The 23,586-nt window shown below is 56.0% G+C and overlaps 1 protein-coding gene across 1 annotated transcript; it reads right to left on the bottom strand.

Moving 5' to 3' along the window:
- Positions 1 to 23,586, bottom strand: ankzf1 (ankyrin repeat and zinc finger peptidyl tRNA hydrolase 1). The gene is given in 11 exon segments (XM_055630410.1): positions 1 to 26; positions 110 to 322; positions 1,497 to 1,658; positions 6,313 to 6,411; positions 10,048 to 10,270; positions 10,615 to 10,761; positions 14,311 to 14,430; positions 15,083 to 15,303; positions 15,837 to 15,933; positions 17,576 to 17,691; positions 23,448 to 23,586. Coding segments are annotated over 11 exon segments (1,557 nt in total). The 5' UTR covers positions 23,581 to 23,586.

The raw sequence follows: 23,586 nt of genomic DNA, 5'->3' as shown, positions 1-23,586 counted from the left end.
TTAGTACCGCAGCCCGGCCATGGGGCCTGAGGTGGACACAGACTCACCAACAATACACCCCCCCACCTGCCCACACTCACCTCTGTACACACCCACTGCCCACCCACACACCCACTACCAGCCTGGTCCGTCCACCCACCTGGGGCAGCCGTGCCCGCGGGCATCGTCCGGACCGCCCGCTGCTTCTTTCTGCGGCTCTGTGTTCCGGCCGCCAGGGCCCCAGTCTCTGCCTCGGCGTTCCCGGTGTTCCCGGCGCTCCCGGTGTTCCCGGCGTTCCCGGTGAGTGTTCGTACCGGGTCTCCCAGCTCACCACCGCTCACGTCTACACAACGCACCAGATATCAGCAGCGAACACGGCAAACTGGACAACACGCAACATGGAACAGCACAGGAACAGGCCCTTCGGCCCACAATGTCCGTGCTGTACACTGCACCAAGTTAAACTACTCCCCTCTGCCTGCATGTGATCCATATCCCTCCATCCCCGGGTTGCGTTGGGGGAACCAGGCCTCCCATGTGACAGGGACCCAACGGATCCCACTTGGTCTAGTAACTATTAAAACTCTGATCTTGAATGTGTATGTGTGTGTTATCACATCTTCGCGAAAAATCTACTCGGTAACGATAATATTTTTACATATTCCGGTAGAGATTTTTCCCCTGGAGTCCAAAATCTACTTATCCGAAAATTTCAGGCTTTATTTCTTGACATATTACTGAAAATGTTTAAAACTACTTTGAATTTAAAATGTTTTTTCCTGTTAAAATCATTCCTCACAGCTTTCCAACACACTTCGATACAAAGACAGGAACACTGGCAGCAACATTCAATGGCATCTCACAGCAAACACGCCCGACATTTACAACAATGTTGCCATCATAGCTCTAGGCAGGACAGGAGGGGGAATTGGTGTTGTAATTGGGAAGATGCTATTGGGATTTTATTTTTCAACTCCAGTGCTGGGGGAAGTTCACGAGCTGTGATCTTTGCCGATGAGTGCTGGAATCTTACCTTCGGCAACGGGTTGAGTTGGAGGACCACGCCTCCCGTGGGGGCTACGGGTATGGGACGTGTGTGTTGGGGGGGAGCAGACCCAATGGGTCAGCACTTGGTCTAATCTCCTTTAAACCTTGCCCCTCTCACCTTAAAGCAGCACCCTCTAGTCTTTGACATTTCCACCCTGGGGACAAGGTTCTGCCTGTCTACCCTATCTACGCCACTCGGAGTTTTATGCACCGTAGTGTAAATTGGACAAAGGTTAGCATTGACATGGTGGGCCGAAGGGCCTTTATGCTGCAGCACTCCATGACACACCGTGACCCCTGTACCACCGTGACCCCTGCACCACCGTGACCCCTGTACCACCGTGACCCCTGTACCACCGTGACCCCTGTACCACCGTGACCCCTGTACCACCGTGACCCCTGTACCACCGTGACCCCTGTACCACCGTGACCCCAGCACCACCGTGACCCCTGACCCCCGTCCACTCTACCTTCCCGTACGCTCTTTTTCCTGGCAGCAACTTTCTTTTTCTTTCCTCGTTTCCTCCTCGGTGACGATTCAAACTCCCGCAGCTCCAGCGTGCTCATCGTTTCCTCCACCACCTCCAGGCTGCTCGGCAAGTCCGCAACCGACAGGGCCACGTCTGGGCCCTCTGCACAACGAGAGCAGTGTCACAGTGGGGGCAGAGAGTGTACCCCCCCCTCCCTAGTACCCCACACCCCCCCCCTGTACCCTCCCCCACATAAAACCCCCCTTTACCCCCCACCCCCCTGTACCCCCCCCCCCCTACCCCCCTGTAACCCCACCCCCCACCCCTGCAACCCCCACCCCCACCCTGTACTAAAAGCCCCCCCCCTGTAACCACCCACCCCCCCTGTAGCCCTAAACCCCCCTTTACCCCCCCACCCCCCTGTACCCCCCAAACCCCCCTGTAGCCCCACACACCCCTGTAACCCCCACCACCCCCCTGTACCCCTGTAGCCCTCCACGCCCCCCCTGTACCCCCCCCTGTACCCCACACCCCCCTGTACCCCCACCCCCCTGTACCCCCACACCCCCCTGTACCCCCACCAAACCCCGCCTGTACCCCCCCTGTAGCCCCACACCCCCCTGTACCCCCACCCCCCCCTGTACCCCACCCCCCCCTGTAGCCCGCCCCCACCACCCCCCTGTGCCCCACACCCCTGTCCCCCACCCCCCCTGTACCCCCCCCTGACCCCCACCCCACCCCTGCTGTAGCCCCACACCCCCCCCCCCCCCCTGTACCCCCCACACCCCCCTGTACCCCCCCCCCCCTGTACCCCCCACACCCCCCTGTACCCCCACACCCCTGTAACCCCCCCACCCCCCTTACACCCCCCACCCCCCTGTAAACCCCCACACCCCCCTGTACCCCCCACACCCCCTGTACCCCCCCACCCCCTGTACCCCACACCCCCCTGTACCCCCACACCCCCCTGTACCCCACCCACCCCCCTGTACCCCCACACCCCCCGGTACCCCCCCCACACCCCCCCCTGTACCCCCACACCCACCTGTACCCCCCACACCCCCCCCCCTGTACCCCCCACACCCCCCTGTACCCCCCACAACACCCCCCTGTACCCCCCCCACACCACCCTGTACCACCACCACCCCCCTGTACCCCACGACCCCCCCTTTACCCCCCACACCCCCCTGTACCCCCACACCCCCTGTACCCTGTACCCCCCACACCCCCCTGTACCCCCCCCACACCCCCCTGTACCCACCCCACCCCCCCTGCTACCCCCCACACCCCCCTGTACCCCCACCCCCCCCTGTACCCCGCCCACCACCCCCCCTGTACCCCCCACCCCCCCCTGTACCCCCACACCCCCCCCTGTACCCCCACACAGCCCCCCCTGTTACCCACCCCCCCTGTACCCCCACAACCCCCCTGTACCCCACCCCCCCTGTACCCCCCACCCCCCCTGTACCCCCCACACCCCCCCTGTACCCCACCCCCCTGTACCCCCACACCCCCCTGTAACCCCCCCACCACCCCCCCCCTGTACCCCCCCCCCCTGTACCCCACACCCAACCCCCTGTACCCCTTCCCCACCCCCCCTGTACCCCCCCCCCCCCCGTACCCCCCCCCCCTGTACCCCCACACCCCCCCTGTACCCCCACACCCCCCCCCCTGTACCCCCCACACCCCCCTGTACCCCCCACAAACCCCTGTACCCCCCACACCACCCCCTGTACCCCACGGTAAACACCACCCCCTGTACCCCCACACCCCCCTGTACCCCCCACACCCCCTGTACCCCCACACCCCCCTGTAACCCCACCGCCCCCCTGTACCCCCCCCCCCTGTACCCCCTGTACCCCCCCCCACCCCCCCCCTTACCCCCCCACACCCCTGTACCCCCCACACCCCCCTGTACCCCCACACCCCCCTGTACACACCCCCCTGTACCCCCCCTGTACCCACCCCCCCTGTAACCCCCCCACACCCCCCCTGTACCACCACCCCCTGTACCCCCACACCCCCTGTACCCCCACCCCCGTGTACCCCCACACCCCCCTGGTACCCCCACACCCCCTGTCCCCCCCTGTAACCCCCCCCCCCTGTACCCCCCCCACCCCCCCCTGTGTACCCCCCACCCCCCCCTGTACCCACCACCCCCCCTTACCCCCCACACACCCCCCTGTAACGCCCCACACCCCCCCTGTACCCCCCACACCCCCCTGTACCCCCACACCCCCCTTTTACCCCCCACACCCCCCTGTACCCCCCCACACCCCCCTGTACCCCCACACACCCCCCCTGTACCCACCCCCCCTGTACCCCCACACCCCCCTGTACCCCCACACCCCTTGTACCCCCCACCCCCCCTGTAACCCCCACACCCCCCTGTACCCCCACCCCCCCCCCTGTAACCCCCCCCCCCTGTACCCCCACACCCCCCCCATACCCCCTAATTACCCCCCCCTGTACCATGCTACCCCACACCCCCCCTGTACCCCCCCACCCCCCCCTGTACCCCCACACCCCCCCCTGTACCCCCACACCCCCCTGTACCCCCCACACCCCCCCTGTACCCCCCACCCCCCCTGTACCCCCACACCCCCCCTGTACCCCCACCCCCCCCTGACCCCCCCCCCCCCCCCACCCCGCTGTACCCCCACCCCCCCCTGTGACCCCCCCACACCCCCCCTGTACCCCCCACACCCCCCTGTACCCCCCACACCCCCCTGTAACCCCACACCCCCCCCTGTACCCCCACCCCCTGTACCCCCACACCCCCCTTTACCGTACCCCCACACCCCCCTGTACCCCCAACCCCCCCCTGTAACCCACACCCCCCCTGTACCCCACACCAACCCCCCCTGTACCCCCACACCCCCCCTGTAACCCCACACACCCCTGTACACCCACACAACACCCCCCTGTACCCCACACCCCCCCCCCTGTACCCCCACCACTGACCTGTACCCCCCCCACACCCCCCCTGTACACCCCCCCCCTGTACCCCACACCCCCCTTGTACCCCCCACCCCCCCCTGTACCCCCCCCCCACACACCCCCTGTACGCCAACCCCCCCACACCCCCCCACCCCCCGTACCCCCACACCCCCCTGTAACCCCCCACACCCCCCTGTTACCCCACACCCCCCTGTACCCCCACACCCCCCTGTTACCCCCACACCCCCCCTGTGAACCCCCCTGTACCCCCACCCACCGTTCAGCCCCCCTGTACCCCCACCCCCCCTGTACCCCCCCCCACCCCCCTGTACCCCCCACACCCCCCTGTACCCCCACACCCCCCTGTACCCCCACACCCCCCTGTACCCCCACACCCCCCTTTGTAACCCCCACACCCCCCTGTACCCCACACCCCCCTTAACCCCCCACACCCCCCTGTACCCCCACCCCCCCCTGTACCCCACACCCCCCCTTGTACCCCCACACCCCCCCTGTACCCCCCACCCCCCCTGTACCCCCACACAAACCCCCCTGTACCCCCACACCCCCCTGTACCCCCACCCCCCTGTACCCCCCCCACCCCCCTGTACCCCCACACCCCCCTGTACCCCCACACCCCCCTGTACCCCCACACCCCCCTGTACCCCCACACCCCCCTGTACCCCCCACCCCCCCCCTGTACCCCCACACCCCCCCTGTACCCCCACACCCCCCCTGTACCCCCACACCCCCCCTGTACCCCACATCCCCCCCTGTACCCCCACACCCCCCTGTACCCCCACCCCCCCTGTACCCCCACACACCCCCCTGTACCCCCCACACCCCCCTGTACCCCCACACCCCCCCCCCCCCCACAGTCCCACATCCCCCCCTGTACCCCCACAAGTGACCCCCCTGTACCCCCACACCCCCCTGTACACCCCCCTGTACCCCCACAACCCCCCTGTACCCCCCCCTGTATGCACACCCCCCCTGTACCCCACCACCCCCTGTACCCCCACACCCCCCTGTACCCCACACCCACCTGTACCCCCACACCCCCCTGTACCCCCACACCCCCCTGTACCCCCACATCCTCTCCTGTCCCCCTTCATGAGGCACAAACACCCTCGGACTATCCTTGATCGGACTTTGCCGGCTTTACCTTGCACTAAACGTTATTCCCTTTATCCTGTATCTGTACACTGTGGACGGCTCGATTGTAATCATGTATTGTCTTTCCGCTGACTGGTTAGCGCGCAACAGATGCTTTTCACTGTACCTCGGTACATGGGACAGTAAACTGGACTAGTTTAGTTTATTTGTCCGGACTGCACTGATCTCTCTCTCTCTCTGGACAATGTCCTGCACAATCGGTGTACATCAATGATTGGACGGGGGGGGATTGAAGACTTTGTGGCCAAGTTTGCGGATGATACGGAGATAGGTGGAAGGGCAGGTAGTGTAGAGAAAGCAGGGACTCTGCAGAAGGACTTGGACAGGTTGGGAGAGTGGGCAGAGAAGTGGCAGATGGAATATAGTGCAGCAAAGTGTGGGTCGTGCATTTTGGTCGTAGGAATGAAGGCGTAGACTATTTTCTAAACGGGGAGAGGATTCAGAAATCGGAGATGCAAAGAGACTTGGGAGCTGGTGCAGGATTCCCCACAAGGGCTTGTGTACAATAACAGGGATGTAACGCTGAGGCTCTATAAGGCGCTGGTCAGGCTGCATTTGGAATATTGTGAGCAGTTTTGGACCCCGTATCTGAGGAAGGATGTGCCGGCTCTGGAGAGGGTCCAGAGGAGGTTTACATGAATGATCGCAGGAATGAGTGGGTTAACGTATGACGAGCGTTAGTCGATGACCGGTCACTCACCGTCGATGCCGGTCCCCGGGGGCTCCTGCGTTGCTGGGCGCTGCTTGACCCATGCCCTGCGCTGGGGGCTACCGATCATTGCCAGGTCCGTATCTGCAGCTGCAAGAGAACGGGCCTGACAATCAATGACTCGATGCATTCCCTGCTGCCCCCCCATCATCCTGCACCCAGTGCCCCCCCTCCACGACCCACAGGCCAATGCCCCCTGAACCTACTGACCCTTGACCTAGTGAATGTGGACCCTCAGACCAATGACATCTGCACCCACTGACCCATAGAAACATAGACAATTGGTGCAGGAGGAGGCCATTCGGCCCTTTGAGCCCGCACCGCCATTCAATGTAATCATGGCTGATTATCCCCAAACAGTACCCCGTTCCTGCCTTCTCCCCATATCCCCTGATTCCATTAGCCCTAAGAGCTAAATCTAACTCTCTCTTGAAAACATCCAGTGAATCGGCCTCCACTGCCGTCTGTGGCAGAGAATTCCACAGATTCACAACTCTCTGGGTGGAAAACATTTTCCTCATCTCAGTTCTAAATGGCCGACCCCTTATTCTTAAACTGTGTGTGGCCCCTGGTTCTGGACTCCCCCAACATCGGGAACATGTTTCCTGCACCGATCAGATCCCCTCTCATTCTAGTAAATTCCTGTGAATACAAGCCCAGCCGCTCCATTCTTTCAGCAGATGACAGTCCCGCCATCCCAGAAATTAATCTTGTGAACCTACTCTGAACTCCCTCAATAGCAAGAATGTCCTTCCTGAAATTAGGGGACCAAAACTGCACACAATACTCCAGGTGTAGTCTCACCAGGGCCCTGTACAACTGCAGAAGGACCTCTTTGCTCCTAAACTCAAATCCTCTTGCAATGAAGGCCAACATGCCATTGGCTTTCTTCACTGCCTGCTGTACCTGCATGCTTACTTTCAGTGACTGATGCACAAGGTCACCCAGGTCTCGTTGCACTTCCCCTTTTCCTAATCTGACACCATTCAGATAATAATCTGCCTTCCTGTTCTTGCCACCAAAGTGGATAACCTCACATTTATCCACATTATACTGCATCTGCCATGCATCTGCCCACTCACCCAACATGTCCAAGTCAACCTGCAGCCTCATAGCATCCTCCTCGCAGCTCACACTGCCACCCAGCTTTGTGTCATCCACAAACTTGGAGATGTAATTCCCTCGTCTAAATCATTAATATATATTGTAAACAACTGGGGTCCCAGCAGCGAGCCTTGCAGCACCCCACTAGTCACTGCCTGCCATTCTGAAAAGGACCCGTTAATCCCTACTCTTTGCTTCCTGTCTGCCAACCAGTTCTCTATCCATGTCAATACCCTACCCCCAATACCATGTGCTCTAATTTTGCACACTAATCTCTTGTGTGGGATCTTGTCAAAGGCTTTTTGAAAGTCCAGATACACTACATCCACTGGCTCTCCCTTATCCATTCTACTTGTTACATCCTCAAAAATTCCAGAAGATTAGTCAAGCATGATTTCCCCTTCATAAATCCATGTAGACTTTAACCGATCCTGTCACTGCTTTCCAAATGCGTTGCTATAACATCTTTAATAATCGACTCCAGCATCTTCCCCACCACCGATGTAAGGATAACTGGTCTATAATTCCCTGTTTTCTCTCTCCCTCCTTTGTTAAAAAGTTTGGTTACATTAGCTACCGTCCAGTCCACAGGAACTGATCCGGAGTCGAGAGAACATGGGAAAATGATCACCAATGCATTCACGAAGTCTAAGGCCACCTCCTTGAGTACTCTGGGATGCAGACCATCAGGCCCTGGGGATTTATCTGCCTTCAGTCCCAACAGTTTACCTAACACCATTTCCTGACTAATGTGGATTCCCTTCAGTTCCTCCCTCCCACTAGATCCTCGGTCCCCGAGTATTTCCGGGAGATTGTTTGTGTCTTCCTCAGTGATGACTGAACCAAAGTACTTTGCAGTCTCGGCGATCGCTTCGCCCAACACCTCCGCTCAGTTCGCAATAACCAACCTGATCTCCCGGTGGCTCAGCACTTCAACTCCCCCTCCCATTCCCAATCCGACCTTTCTGTCCTGGGTCTCCTCCATGACCAGAGTGAGTCCCACCACAAACTGGACGAGCAGCACTTCATATTTCGCTTGGGCAGTTTACACCCCAGCGGTATGAACATTGACTTCTCCAATTTCAGGTAGTCCCTGCTTTCTCCCTCCCTCCTTCCCCTTCCCAGCTCTCCCACAGCCCACTGTCTCCGCCTCTTCCTTTCTTCTTCCCACCCCCACCCACCCACTTCAGTCTGAAGAAGGGTCTCGACCTGAAACATAGAAATTAGGTGCAGGAGTAGGCCATTCAGCCCTTCGAGCCTGCACCGCCATTCAATATGATCATGGCTGATCATCCAACTCAGTATCCCGTACCTGCCTTCTCTCCATACCCTCTGATCCCCTTAGCCACAAGGGCCACATCTAACTCCCTCTTAAATATAGCCAATGAACTGGCCTCAACTACCCTCTGTGGCAGAGAGTTCCAGAGATTCACCACTCTCTGTGTGAAAAAAGTTCTTCTCATCTCGGTTTTAAAGGATTTCCCCCTTATCCTTAAGCTGTGACCCCTCCTGGACTTCCCCAACAGAAAACGTCTAGCCTGTCCAACCCCTTAAGAATTTTGTAAGTTTTTCTATAAGAAACGTCGCCTATTCCTTCGCTCCATAGATGCTACCTCACCCGCTGTGTTTCTCCAGCATTTTTGTCCACCAAAGTACTTGTTTAACTGTTCTGCCATTTCCTTGTTTCCCATTATAAACTCACCTGTCTCTGTCTGTAAGGGACCTACATTTGTCTTCACTAATCTTTTCCTCTTCATACATCTAAAGAAACCTTCAGTCAGTTTTTATATTCCCCGCAAGCTTTCTTTCATGCTGTTTCCCCCTCGATTAACCCTTTGTCCTTCTCTGTTGAGTTCTAAATGTCTCCCAGTCCTCTGGTTTGCTGCTTGCTCTGGCCAATTTATCTGCCTCTTGCTTGGATTTAACACGATCCTTGACTTCCCTGGTCAGCCAAGGTTCAAGGTTGCAGCTCAGTTTATCGTCACATGTACCAGTTAAGGTTCAGCCGCCTTCCCCGTTTTATTTTTTCGCCAGACAGGGATGAACAATTTCTGGATTTCATCCATGCCGTCTTTAAATCTTTGCCATTGCATCTCCACCGTCAACCCTTGAAGTATCATTTACCCGTCTGTCGGAGCCGATCCCCGTCTCATCGCATCAAAGTCTTTATTCACGTTCAGGACCCTCGTCTCTGAATAAACCATCACTCTCCAGCCTAATGCAGCGAGAGTTCCACCATATTATGGTCACTGGTGCCCAACAAGATGGCTAACTAATCCTCCTTCATGACACAATACCCAGACCCCCAGCCCCGCAGCCACTGACCGGTGACCCCATGACTTGTGGCCCCCGCATCCTCTGACTGGTGGCCCTTGGACCCACTGACTTCTGGACCGGTGGCTCCCATAACCACTGACCACTTGTGGCCCCCGCATCCTCTGACCGCTGACCCCTGGTTGGTGACCCTCGGACTCACTGACCCGTGGCCCCCGCATCCACTGACCAGTGACCCGTGGACCCACTGACCCCTGGACCCACTGACCCCTGGACCCACTGACCCCTGGACCCACTGACCCCTGGTCAGTGACGGCCGGACCCTGAGCCGGGTGACCGTGGTCTCACCGTAGAGGTGGATGGAGCAGAGGGTGGCGTGGACCCGCTGGACTTCGCTGAAGGTGGCCCTGCGGGTGCAGAAGGGCACGGAGCGGAGGCGGGGGTCAGCGGTGGTCAGCGGGGGGCTGCGGCCGCTGAAGAAGATGCTCCTGCTGTGGACTGGTGACCGCAGGAAGATGGCAGAGGCCGAGCTCAGGAAGCTGGCCCAGCTCCGCAGCAGGTCCTGCACCTCCTGCAACACAGAGAGCACAGCCGTCACTGAGGGGGGGGGGCTACAGGGGGATGGTGGGCTACAGTTCCACTGGGATGGGGGGGCTACAGTCACGGGGATGGGGGGGCGCACAGCAGGAGGGGACGAGGCGAGGGGGGGTGCACAGCAAGTGCTACACCCCCTGCACACAGAAAGCAGAGCCGTCACTGGGGGCAAGGGGGGCATGGGGTGGGGGGAGATCCTGACCTGGCCCCAGCGCAGTGTGGTGACAGGGGGGTGGGTGGGGGCGAGGGGGGTGGAGGGAGATTGGTGAGGGGACGGGGCGGGGCGATGGGTGGGTAGGGTGGGTTGAGGGTGATACTGACCTGGGCCAGCGCGGCCTCGTTGTGCCGGCGTAGTGAAGCCCCCGCTGAGCGAGGGGCCTGGCCGCGGCTCTGCCCGTCCCTGGCGGCCTGAGCCTGGCCACGCCGTGCCCGCACATAACGGTGGAGGTCTTGTGGGGGCACAGCGCGCTGGGGAGAGAAACTCGAAATTGTGCCGCCATTCGGCCCGTAGTGACCGCCATTCCGCTGAGCGATCATCCCTGGTACCGCTTCTCTCCATGCCCTGTCCCCCTGGCAAGGGCCTGACTCCCTCTTAAATATAGCCAATGAACTGGCCTCAACTACCCTCTGTGGCAGAGAGTACCACAGATTCACCACTCTCTGTGTGAAAAAAGTTCTTCTCATCTCGGTTTTAAAGGATTTCCCCTTTATCCTTAAGCTGTGACCTCTTGTCCTGGACTTCCCCAACATCGGGAAGAGAAGGGTGGCATCACTGACCTCTCCGCACACGTTGACCCCCACGGCCCATCACTGACCCCTGGGGTAACAGGGCCAGCACGGCAGTGGGGGTCAGCTTCCCACACACTCACCCCCAGGGCTGGACTCTCACCCCCAGGGCGAAATGAGCCTTATTCACCCTGCCTCATTTTTAAACTTGCACTTGCCAGAGCTGGCAGGACTCAGTGTCCTGTTGTGAGCAGAGCTACAATCCCATTGTGACATAATCGCTGTAAGCACAGGGAAGAGAGGTTGAGTAGGCTGGGTCTCTATTCCATGGAGCGCAGGAGGATGAGGGGAGATCTTATAGAGGTGTATAAAATCATGAGAGGAATAGATCGGGTAGATGCACAGAGTCTCTTGCCCAGAGTAGGGGAATCGAGGACCAGAGGACACAGGTTCAAGGTGAAGGGGAAAAGATTTAATAGGAATCTGAGGGGTAACTTTTCCACACAGAGGGTGGTGGGTGTATGGAACGAGCTGCCGGAGGAGGTAGTTGAGGCTGGGACTATCCCAACGTTTAAGAAACAGTTAGACAGGTACATGGATAGGACAGGTTTGGAGGGACATGGATCAAACACAGGCAGGTGGGACTAGGGTAGCTGGGACATGTTGGTCGGCGTGGGCAAGTTGGGCCGAAGGGCCTGTTTCCACACTGTATCACTATGATACCCTGGAGGAAACCCACGTGGTCACAGCGAGAACGTGCAAACTCCACACAGACAGCAGCCAAGGTAGGGATGGAACCCGGGTCTGTGGTACCGTGAGGCAGCAGCTCCACCCGCTGCACCATCTGCTTGATGTGAACGGGAGCTTTGTTCTAGACCTGTGGAGGGTGGTGGGCAGTGCAGAGGGAGGGGTTCTGGGGTTACGGGGAGAAGCCAGGAGATGGGGTTAGGAGGGAGAGATAGATCAGCCAACGCAAGATTCCACCACTCACCCTTTGCCAGTGCAGATTTGAAGAAATCCTTCTCATTGGGATTTTGTCAAGCTAAAAAATGTTAATAACTTATAAAATATAACATCAATCCCAACGGAACTTGACCCAAACCACCACAGGACAAGGTGAGTAAGGTGGTGCAAAACATTTCAGTGTCTACTTGTTTTGGCACAGTTCTGGAAACACATACGCAGACAGACACACGCGCAGGCATATACACATACAAGATGAGAGTTTTAGTAATATATACTAGACCAAGTATATAGTCCCTGTCACACGGGAGGCCTGGTCCCCCAACGCAACCCGTTCCCCAAGGCAATATTCCACCACTCACCCGTCTCCCCAACGTGACCCATTCCCCCAATGCAATATTCCACCACTCACCCATAGCCCCCAACTGCGCAGTTCAGATTGATGTTATATTTCACAAGTTGCTCACATTTTCAACTTCACAAAATCCTAATCCTAAAAATGTCTTCCCTCTGCAGCGATGACTTCACGATGGGATTGTAACCATCCCAGGCTGCAATGTTGCAATCCCAGAACACTGAGTCCTGCCAGCCCTAGCAAGTGCAATTGCAAGCTGCAATGTTGCAATACCAGGACACCGAGTCCTGCCAGCCCTAGCAAGTGCAATTGTAAGATGCAATGTTGCAATCCCAGGACATTGAGTCCTGCCAGCCCTAGCAAGTGCAATTGTAAGATGCAATGTTGCAGTCCCAGGACACTGAGTCCTGCCAGCCCTAGCAAGTGCAATTGTAAGATGCAATGTTGCAATCCCAGGACACCGAGTCCTGCCAGCCCTAGCAAGTTCAATTGCAAGCTGCAATGTTGCAATCCCTTGTTTATATTCCTGGCAGCAAGGATTTTTTTTAATGTTTAATGGGGGAGGGTGAATAAGTGGCAATGAGACACCCCTGCATAATTGGGGGCTGTGGGTATGTGGTGGAATATATAGTGTTGGGGGAACAGGTGAGTGGTGGAATATTTGCGTTGGGGAACGGGTTGCGTTGGGGGACCAGGCCTCCCCTGGGGGCTTTGGGTGAGTGGTGGAATATTGCCCAGCGGGTCCCACTTGGTCCAGTGTATTTATGAACTCTCTTGCGATTGCCCTCAATGCTATGTAAAGGAGCCAACTCCGGGCCCCTTCTTGCCCTTCTGATCTTTTTTTACTTTGCTTAGTTCCCGAAACTCCTCCAGGGATGCACCTGACCCCAGCTGCATATACCTGTCCGCAAGCATCCTCCTTATTCTTGATCAATGCATCCATTTCCCTGGTCAGCCAAGATCCTTATGTTTGCTGGCCCTGCCCTTCACTCCAACAAGAACATGCTTATCCTGAGCTTTTCTCCGGGTGCTCCGGCTTCCTCCTACATCCCAAAGACGTGCGGGTTTGTAGGTTAATTGGCTCCTCTGTATATTGCCCCCTAGTGTGTAGGGAGTGGATGAGAAAGCGGGATAATATAGAACTAATGTGAACGGGTGATCGCTGGTCGGCACAGACTCGGTGGGCTGGAGTAACTCAGCGGGTCAGGACAGGCAGCATCTGTGGAGAACATGGAGAGGTGACGTTTCACAGAGTGCTGGAGTAACTCAGCGGGACAGGACAGGCAGCATCTGTGGAGAACATGGATAGGTGACGTTTCACAGAGTGCTGGAGTAACTCAGCGGGTGCAGCAGCATCTATGGAGCTAAGGAAATAGGCAACGTTTCGGGCCGAACCCCGGAAGGGGTTCGGCCCGAAACATTGCCTATTTCCAGAAGGGTTTCGGCCCGAAACGTTACCTATTACCTTAGCTCCATAGATGCTGCTGCACCATAACTCAGTGGGTCAGGCAGCATCTGTGGAGAACATGGATAGGTGACGTTTCACAGAGTGCTGGAGTAACTCAGCGGGTCAGGCAGCATCTGTGGAGAACATGGATAGGTGACGTTTCACAGAGTGCTGGAGTAACTCAGCGGGTCAGGCAGCATCTGTGGAGAACATGGATAGGTGACGTTTCACAGAGTGCTGGAGTAACACAGCGTGTCAGGCAGCATCTGTGGAGAACATGGATAGGTGACGTTTCACAGAGTGCTGGAGTAACACAGCGGGTCAGGCAGCATCTGTGGAGAACATGGATAGGTGATTTTTCTGGTCGGGACATCACCTATCCATGTTCTCCAGCGATATTGCCTGACCCACCTGTGTGTTTCTTTGTAACCCGGCACCTGCGGTTCCCGGTTTCTCCAGGGTACATGATGCACAGCGTGACGTAGCGGGCAGTGTGTGTCGGACAGCCGGCCGCAGCAAGGAAAACTTACCCTTGAAACACGGCTCCAGCAAAGTGCCCCCCGCCTGCCATGAGGACCACCCAGACGGTGAGGGGGCTGAGGCTGAGCAGTGAGGTGAGTAGGTGGTCTTCCTCCTCCATGGGAGCCTGGGGAACAGCGACAATCAGCTCACCCACCAGCGCAGGCTTGCCCCCCCACCCACCCCACAGCCCCCCACAGCCCCACATTCCACCCCACCCCAGCCCCCCCCAGCCCCACACCAGCCCACACAGCCCCACAGCTCCTCCACCCCCGCCGACACCCCCCCCCCCCCCCAATCCCCCACCCCAGCCGACAGCCCCCCCAACCCCACACTCCACCCCCCCCACAGCCCCACAGGGGAGTGGGTCCACAGCCCCAGGGCAGGTAGTGGGGTAAGCGGATGGGGGTGAGGGTGGGCGGGCGGGGGGGTTTGAGGGGAGTGGGAGGGTGAGGGGGGTGAGGGTAGTGGGGGGGGTAGTGGGGGGGGGTTGAGGGGAGGGTGAGGGGAGTGGGGGGGGGGGGAGGGGGTGAGGGCGGGGCAGGGGGGGGGAGGGGAGTGGGGGGGGTGAGGGAGTGGGGGGGGGGGAGGTGAGGGGGGGGTGAGGGCGGGCAGGGGGGGTGAGGGGAGGGGGGGGGTGAGGTGGGGGGTGGGGGAGTGAGGGTGGGTGGGGTAGGGGGGAGAGCGGATGGGGGCTGAGGGTGGGCGGGCGGGGGGGGGGGTGAGTGGGGGAGTGGGGGGGGGGGGCGGGGGGTGTGGTGGGGTGGGATGGGGGTTACCTGTTTCCCCTGCAACACACAGCGGTACACAGACAGATACTCCCCGTCTGCGGAGCGGAAGAGGACGTGGGGGGAGCGGGGGGGCTGGGGCCGCTGGTCTCTGGAACGCTCCCCATTCCCAGCGCCGGGACCAGCCTGTACATGGAGACCCTGCAGATCCTCGAGCTCAGGGTAGGGGTCTGACTCGTCTGAATCAGAGCCTGAGATACTGGAGATCTCACCTGGAGGAGGGGGGAAGAGTCACAGAGAGATACAGCATAGAAACAGGCCCTTCGGCCCATCTTTCCCACACCGTCCAGCAATGCCCCATCCACACCAGTCCCACCTGCCCGCGTTTGGCCCATATCCCTCTAAACCTGTCCTATCCATGTACCTGTCTAACTGTTTCTTAAACGTTGGGACAGTCCCAGCCTCAACTACCTCCTCCGGCAGCTCGTTCCATACACCCACCACCCTCTGTGTGGAAAAGTTGCCCCTCAGATTCCTATTAAATCTTCCCCCCTTCACCTTGAACCTGTGTCCTCTGGTCCTCGATTCCCCTACTCTGGGCTAGAGACTCTGTGCATCTACCCGATCTATTCCTCTCATGATTTTGTATATCACACCCGTCACACAGTCCAGGGATCAGACAGGAGAGGAGGTCTCTCGACATTATCCCGTCACACACACGTGTTAGGGGGAGGAGTCAGCGTGAAGCAGTCGCACCAATTACTGAGCGAATTGTTTAAAGGCTCTGGACAAATGTCCTCCATACCTGAGATTTGCTCAAAGCCCTCAGCAGAAACTGACGGAGCTCCCACCAGTCTTTGTCGCAGGTTAAACCTGTGCCAGTCCAGTTTATAGTGTTCCGTCTGCAGGGAGAGAGAAGGCAAGGAGTTATGGACACAGCCCAGACCATCACACACACAAACCAACCTCCCTTCCATCGCCTCCATCTACACGTCACGCTGCCTCGGCAAGGCCAGCAGCATCATCAAGGACCAGTCTCACCCCCGGTCACTCCCTCTTCTCCCCTCTCCCATCGGGCAAGAGGTACAGAAGTGTGAAAATTGTTTTCAAGAGAGTTAGATCTCCCCATATCCCTTGATTCCGTTAGCCCTAAGAGGTAAATCAGATTCAGATTGAATCTGAATCTGAATCTGAATCTGATTTACCTCTTAGGGCTAACGGAATCAAGGGATATGGGGAGAAAGCAGGAACGGGGTATTGATTGTGGATGATCAGCCATGATCACATTGAATGGTGGTGCTGGCTCGAAGGGCTGAATGGCCTACTCCTGCACCTGTTGTCTATGTTTCTAAAACGCACACCTCCGGATTGAGGGACAGTTTTCTCCCGGCTGTTATCAGGCAACTGAAGCGTCCACTCACCAACTAGAGAGCGGTCCTGACAGTGGGGTCTGTGTTACACAGATATGCAGGGCCGTTTGCGGAGGTGCGGCTCTTGTAGAGCATTGAGGTGGAAGTCTCCATGGCCTGCTGGATCCATCGCGTGTTGTTGAGCGAGGCGAGAGAGGACATTGCAGGTTGACCGCTGCATCTGGTCAAGCCACAAGGGGAGGTTATGGAGCACGGGAGAGGGGTCAGTGTTGTTCCCTTGTTTAACACGGGAATGGAGACAGGATCCAGGGAACAAGAGCCTCGCATCACTGGCAGGGAAACTATTGGTGACAATTCTTTATAGGGTTTACTGCCATTTGGAAGAGAATGGGCTCATTGTGGACGGGCAGCAAGACATTATACACCGCATATCCTGCACACATGGAGTATAATAAAGTCCATCACAGTAGGCTGATCCAGGAGGTTATTCATACATGACGGAGGTGATCACACGCTGGGCACATGCTACATGCCCCATCACATGCTGGGCACACGCTACACCCCATCACACGCTGGGCACACGCTGTACACCCCATCACACGCTGGGCACACTGCTGCACGCCGCATCACACGCTACAAGTCATCACACGCTGGGCACCCCATCACACGTCATGCTCCATCACACGCTGGGCACACGCTACACACCCCATCACACGCTGGGGCACATGCTACACGCCCCATCACACGCTACACTGGGCACACGCTACACATTCCATCAACACGCCCACGCCCCATCACACGCTACACACAGGGCACATGCTACACACACCCCATCACATGCTGGGCACACGCTACACCCCCATCACACGCACACTGGGCACACGCTACACACCCCATCACATGCTGGGCACACGCTAACACTGCCCCATCACACGCTACAACCCCATCACACGCTACACACCCCATCACATGCTACATGCCCCATCACACGCTACACACACCATCACACGGCACACGATCTACACACGCCCCCATCACATGCTACACACCCCATCACACGCTACACACCCCATCACACGCTACACGCCCCATCACACGCTACACGCCCCATCACATGCCAGTGTGTACAATCACACACCAGGTGCCCTGCACCAGTGCAGCGACTGGTCCTCACCTGCTCCTCTCGGCTGCTGAAGCTGCACCCACAAGCTGCACAGGAGGTCCTGTCAGAGATGTCCAGCAGAGCCCTCCCTCTCTCCGCTCCCGCCGCTGTGCCCGCCTCTGGGCCCTCTGTGGGAGAGAAGCCCCACCGTTAGACATGGCGGCAGTCATCCAGTCATCACCCCTGGGACCCTGACCCTCCCCTCCTCCCCCCAGCCTGAGGGAGTAGCGGTTACAATGAACACATTTCTCCCAACATACCATGTCACGGGTTACGGGGAGAAGGCAGGAGAATGGGGTTAGGGGGGAGAGATAGATCAGCCGTGATTGAATGACAGAGTTGACTTGATGGGCTGAATGGCCTCATTCTGTTCCTATCACATGAATGTGAAGATTGTTTGTGCTCCTTTCTCTTCTCCCTACGCCCGTCCCCGTCACCCATATCCCTTCTATCCTCCCCCATCCCCATCTCCCGCCCACCATTTCACACCTCCTCTCCTCATCTGAATGAATGATTTTATTGTCCGTAGAGATTTAGTTTCATTCATTTATTATCTGACTGCCTTTTGTCTTCTTTTCACCTCCAGCCTTTGTCACTTACTCCACCCATCACCCCCCCCCCCCCCTTCACCTGTATCCAGGTTGCTCCCCCCCCCCCTCCCCTCCCCTCATTTCCAACTCTCTCCATCAGTCTGAAGGGTCTTGACACGACACGTTGCCTGTCCATTCTCCCCACAGATGCTGCCTGACCCGCTGAGTTGCTCCAGCACTCTGTGTGTGTGTGCAGACGTCAGCAAGGTGTTTAACAAGGTCATGGGATCCATGCTGACGGGAGGGTGGTCGTGGACAAAAGGCGAATCGTGGTCGTGGGGGCTTTTGTGGCTGCAGGTCTTTGATTAGAGGTGTTTTGGGTTGCGGTTTATTAGAGGTGGAGCAAGAGAGACCAGCACTGGCCCCCCTCACTGTTAGTGATGTACTTTAATGACTTGCAGGTGAATGTCGGAGACGCAAGGAACTGCAGATGTCTCAATTAAAACACAAAATGCTGCAGTAACTCAGTGGGTCTGGACTTGAAACATCGTCTGTCCATTTGATCCTCAGATGTTGCCTGACCCACTGAGTTCCTGCAGCTTTGTGGTGGCATGGTGGTGCAGCAGGTAGAGCTGCTGCCTCACAGCGCCAGAAACCCGGGTTCCATCCTGACTACGGGCGCTGTCTGTACGGAGTTTGCACGTTCTCCCTCGTGACCTGCGTGGGTTTTGCTCCGGGCGCTCCGGTTTCCTCCCACACTCCGAAGACGTGCAGGTTTGTAGGTTAATTGGCTTTGGTAAAATTGTAAATTGTCCCCCAGTGTGTGTAGGATAGTGTTAGTGTGCGGGGATCGCTGGTCCGTGTGGACATGGTGGGCCGAAGGGCCTGTTTCCGTGCTGCATCTCTAAAGTCACTTTATGAAATTGGGAGGTGTAGTAAATAGTGTACAGGGGGACATGGAGGGAGGTCGGCGTGGCAACAGCAAGGTACATGTCTGGTGGTGTCACACAGTGCAGAAACAGGCCCTTCGGCCCAACGTGCCCATGCTGGCCAACATGCCCCATATAACTAGTCCCACATGCCTGCGCTTGGCCCATAATCCCTCTACACCTGTCCTATTCATGTACCTGTCCCACCCGTGTACCTGTGTACCTGTCCTATCCGTGTACCTGTCCTATCCGTGTCCTACCGTGTACCTGTCCTATCCGTATACCCCTCCTATCCATGTACCTGTCCCACCCGTGTACCTGTCCTACCGTGTAGGAAGGAACTGCAGATGCTGGTTTACACTGTAGTGGCCATTTGGCTTTATTTTGTGTGTCATTAATGATAGCATTTGCTTTATAATTTTAGTCTGCCCGTAATGATGTGGGTGGATTTATTACGTAGTCGGTGACGTGTTTGCTGCTGGGTTCTCTTGCGAAGAGCTGTTAGCTTGGTAGCAGGCAGCGGAGTAAGGGGATATGGGGAGAAGGCAGGAATGGGGTACTGATTGTGAATGATCAGCCATGATCACATTGAATGGCAGTGCTGGCTCAAAGGGCCGAATGGCCTACTCCTGCACCTATTGTCTATAGTTTAGTTTGGAGCTCAAGATGTTTGGAGGGATATCCTTCGACCATGTGTAGCTTTTGACAATAGGTGCAGGAGTAGGCCATTTGGCCCTTCGAGTCAGCACCACCATTCAATGTGATCATCCCCAATCAGTACCTCGTTCCTGCCTTCTCCACATTTGCCGAGACATGAAGAGTTCTCTAACGTTTAAAAGTGATATGCTACAGTGTGACGAAGATTAAAGTATACGAGTCTAAGAAGGTTGGATGAATATCTTACTGTTTTTCTTCAACAATAAAGAAACTATTAATCAAACCTTCTGAACCTTCTGAACCTTCTGTAGTCGGCAGGGCAGTACTCTGCATATCGCCAACTTGGACAATTTACATTTACACCAAGCCAATTAACTTACAAACCTGCACGTCTTTGGAGTGTGGGAGGAAACCGGAGCACCCGGAGAAAACCCACGCAGGTCACGGGGAGAACGTGCTAACTCTGTACAGACAGCACCCGTAGTCGGGATCGAACCCGGGTCTCCAGCGCTGCATTTTGCTGTAACGCAGCAACTCTACCGCTGTGCCACAGTGACCATGACTCAAAGGGCTGTGTTATGAAGATTTATCTTTGGAGAAGCTCTGAAAGTCTGGTGAAGAGCTCACATGCGTGATGTTACCACAATCTCGTATGATACGATTGATCTGTTTTGTAGTAAATGCCTACTATGTTCTGCTGTGCTGAAGCAAAACAAGAATTTAATTGTCCTATCAGGGACACATGACAATAAACTCTCTTGAATCTCGAATCTCCTAATACCATGTGGCTAGAGAGATAAGGGAGTGATCTCTTGAACAATATAATAATCTGCCACCATATACACTGAAGAAAGACACAGAGTGCTGGAGTAACTCAGTGGGTCGGGCAGCATCTGTGGGTCAGTGGAGGCTGTGAACCTGAACCGTCTCCCCAGACGCTGCCCGCCCCGCTCTGTCTGTGAATGTGTCTGTGGTCTCTGTCTGTCTGTCTGTGTCTCTGTCTGTGTCTTTGTCTGTGTCTCTGTCTGTGTCTCTGTCTGTGTCTATGTGTCTGTGTCTCTGTCTATGTGTCTGTGTCTATGTGTCTGTGTCTATGTCTCTGTGTCTGTGTCTATGTGTCTGTGTCTATGTGTCTATGTGTCTGTGCCTATGTGTCTGTGTCTGTGTCTATGTCTGTGTGTCTGCGTCTATGTGTCTGTGTCTATGTGTCTGTGTGTCTATGTGTCTGTGTGTATGTGTCTGTGTCTGTGTGTATGTGTCTGTGTGTATGTGTCTGTGTGTCTATGTCTGTGCGTCTGTGTCTGTGTGTGTCTGTGCATCTGTGTCTGTGTGTCTATGTGTCTGTGTCTATGTCTGTGTCTATGTGTCTGTGTCTATGTCTGTGTGTGTGTGTGTCTGTGTGTCTATGTCTGTGTGTCTGTGTCTGTGTGTGTGTGTGTCTCTGTGTCTGTGTGCCTGTGTGTCTATGTGTCTGTGTCTATGTGTCTGTGTCTGTGTCTGTGTCTATGTGTCTGTGTCTATGTCTGTGTGTGTGTGTCTGTGTGTCTCTGTGTCTGTGTGTCTATGTCTGTGCGTCTGTGTCTGTGCATCTGTGTCTGTGTGCCTCTGTGTCTGTGTCTATGTCTGTGTGTCTGTGTCTATGTGTCTGTGTCTATGTCTGTGTGTCTGTGTCTATGTCTGTGTGTCTGTGCATCTGTGTCTGTGTGTCTGTGCATCTGTGTCTGTGTCTATGTCTGTGTGTCTGTGTCTATGTGTGTCTGTGTGTCTGTGTCTATGTGTCTGTGTCTATGTGTCTGTGTCTATGTGTCTGTGTCTATGTGTCTGTGTTTCTGTGTCTATGTGTCTGTGTCTATGTGTCTGTGTCTATGTGTCTGTGTCTATGTGTCTCTCTGTGTGTCTGTGTCTATGTGTCTGTGTGTCTGTGTCTATGTCTATGTGTCTGCGTCTATGTGTCTGTGTCTATGTGTCTGTGTGTCTATGTGTCTGTGTGTATGTGTCTGTGTCTGTGTGTATGTGTCTGTGTGTATGTGTCTGTGTGTCTATGTCTGTGCGTCTGTGTCTGTGTGTGTCTGTGCATCTGTGTCTGTGTGTCTATGTGTCTGTGTCTATGTCTGTGTCTATGTGTCTGTGTCTATGTCTGTGTGTGTGTGTGTCTGTGTGTCTATGTCTGTGCGTCTGTGTCTGTGTGTCTGTGTGTCTCTGTGTCTGTGTGTGCCTGTGTCTATGTGTCTGTGTCTGTGTCTGTGTCTGTGTGTCTGTGTCTATGTCTGTGTGTGTGTGTGTGTGTGTCTCTGTGTCTGTGTGTCTATGTCTGTGCGTCTGTGTCTGTGCATCTGTGTCTGTGTGCCTCTGTGTCTGTGTCTATGTCTGTGTGTCTGTGTCTATGTGTCTGTGTCTATGTCTGTGTCTGTGTGTATGTCTGTGTGTCTGTGTTTCTGTGTCTGTGTGTGTGTGCGTCTGTGTATCTGTGTCTGTGTCTATGTCTGTGTGTCTGTGTCTATGTGTCTGTGTGTCTGTGTCTATGTGTCTGTGTCTATGTGTCTGTGTCTATGTGTCTGTGTCTATGTGTCTGTGTTTCTGTGTCTATGTGTCTGTCTCTATGTGTCTGTGTCTATGTGTCTGTGTCTATGTCTCTGTGTCTATGTGTCTGTGTCTATGTGTCTGTGTCTATGTGTCTGTGTCTATGTGTCTGTGTCTATGTCTATGTGTCTATGTGTCTGTGTCTATGTGTCTGTGTCTATGTGTCTGTGTGTCTGTGTCTATGTGTCTGTGTCTATGTGTCTGTGTCTATGTCTGTGTGTCTGTGTCTATGTCTATGTGTCTGTGTCTATGTGTCTGTGTCTATGTGTCTGTGTGTCTGTGTCTATGTCTATGTGTCTGTGTCTATGTCTATGTGTCTGTGTCTATGTGTCTGTGTCTATGTGTCTGTGTCTATGTGTCTGTGTCTATGTGTCTGTGTGTGTCTGTGTCTGTGTGTCTGTGTCTATGTGTCTGTGTCTATGTGTCTGTGTCTATGTGTCTGTGTCTGTGTGTCTGTGTCTATGTCTATGTGTCTGTGTCTATGTGTCTGTGTCTATGTGTCTGTGTCTATGTGTCTGTGTCTATGTGTGTATGTCACTGTGTGTGTCTGTGTGTCTGTGTCTATGTGTCTGTGTGTCACTGTGTCTATGTGTCTGTGTCTATGTGTCTGTGTCTATGTGTCTGTGTCTATGTGTCTGTGTCTATGTGTCTGTGTGTATGTCACTGTGTGTATGTCACTGTGTGTGTCTGTGTGTCTGTGTCTATGTGTCTGTGTGTCACTGTGTCTATGTGTCTGTGTCTATGTGTCTGCGTCTATGTGTCTGTGTGTATGTCACTGTGTGTATGTCACTGTGTGTGTCTGTGTGTCTGTGTCTATGTGTGTGTGTGTCTGTGTGTCTATGTGTCTGTGTGTATGTGTCTATGTGTGTGTGTGTGTCTGTGTGTGTGTCTGTGTCTATGTGTCTGTGTCTGTGTGTCTATGTGTCTGTGTCTATGTGTCTGTGTCTATGTGTCTGTGTCTATGTGGCTGTGTCTATGTGTCTGTGTCTATGTGTCTGTGTCTATGTGTCTGTGTCTATGTGTCTGTGTCTATGTGTCTGTGTCTATGTGTCTGTGTCTATGTGTCTGTGTCTATGTGTCTGTGTCTATGTGTCTGTGTCTATGTGTCTGTGTCTATGTGTCTGTGTCTATGTGTCTATGTGTCTGTGTGTCCCCTCCCACCCCGGACCCCGCCGCCGCCCTCATTACCTCCAGGCCCCGGTCCCCCGGCCTGGCCCTGGCCCTGGCCCTGGTGCTGATGCTGATCCTGGTGCTGGTGCAGCCGCAGCCCGGGCCCGAGGCCGAGCGCCGGCACCTGGAACACGGAGCACAGTCGCTGCATGGCGCC

Source organism: Leucoraja erinacea, unplaced genomic scaffold, assembly GCF_028641065.1.
Source record: "Leucoraja erinacea ecotype New England unplaced genomic scaffold, Leri_hhj_1 Leri_369S, whole genome shotgun sequence".
Lineage (NCBI taxonomy): Eukaryota > Metazoa > Chordata > Chondrichthyes > Rajiformes > Rajidae > Leucoraja > Leucoraja erinaceus.
The sequence above is the reverse complement of the archived record's forward strand: the minus strand, read 5'-3'. Positions and strand labels throughout refer to the sequence as shown.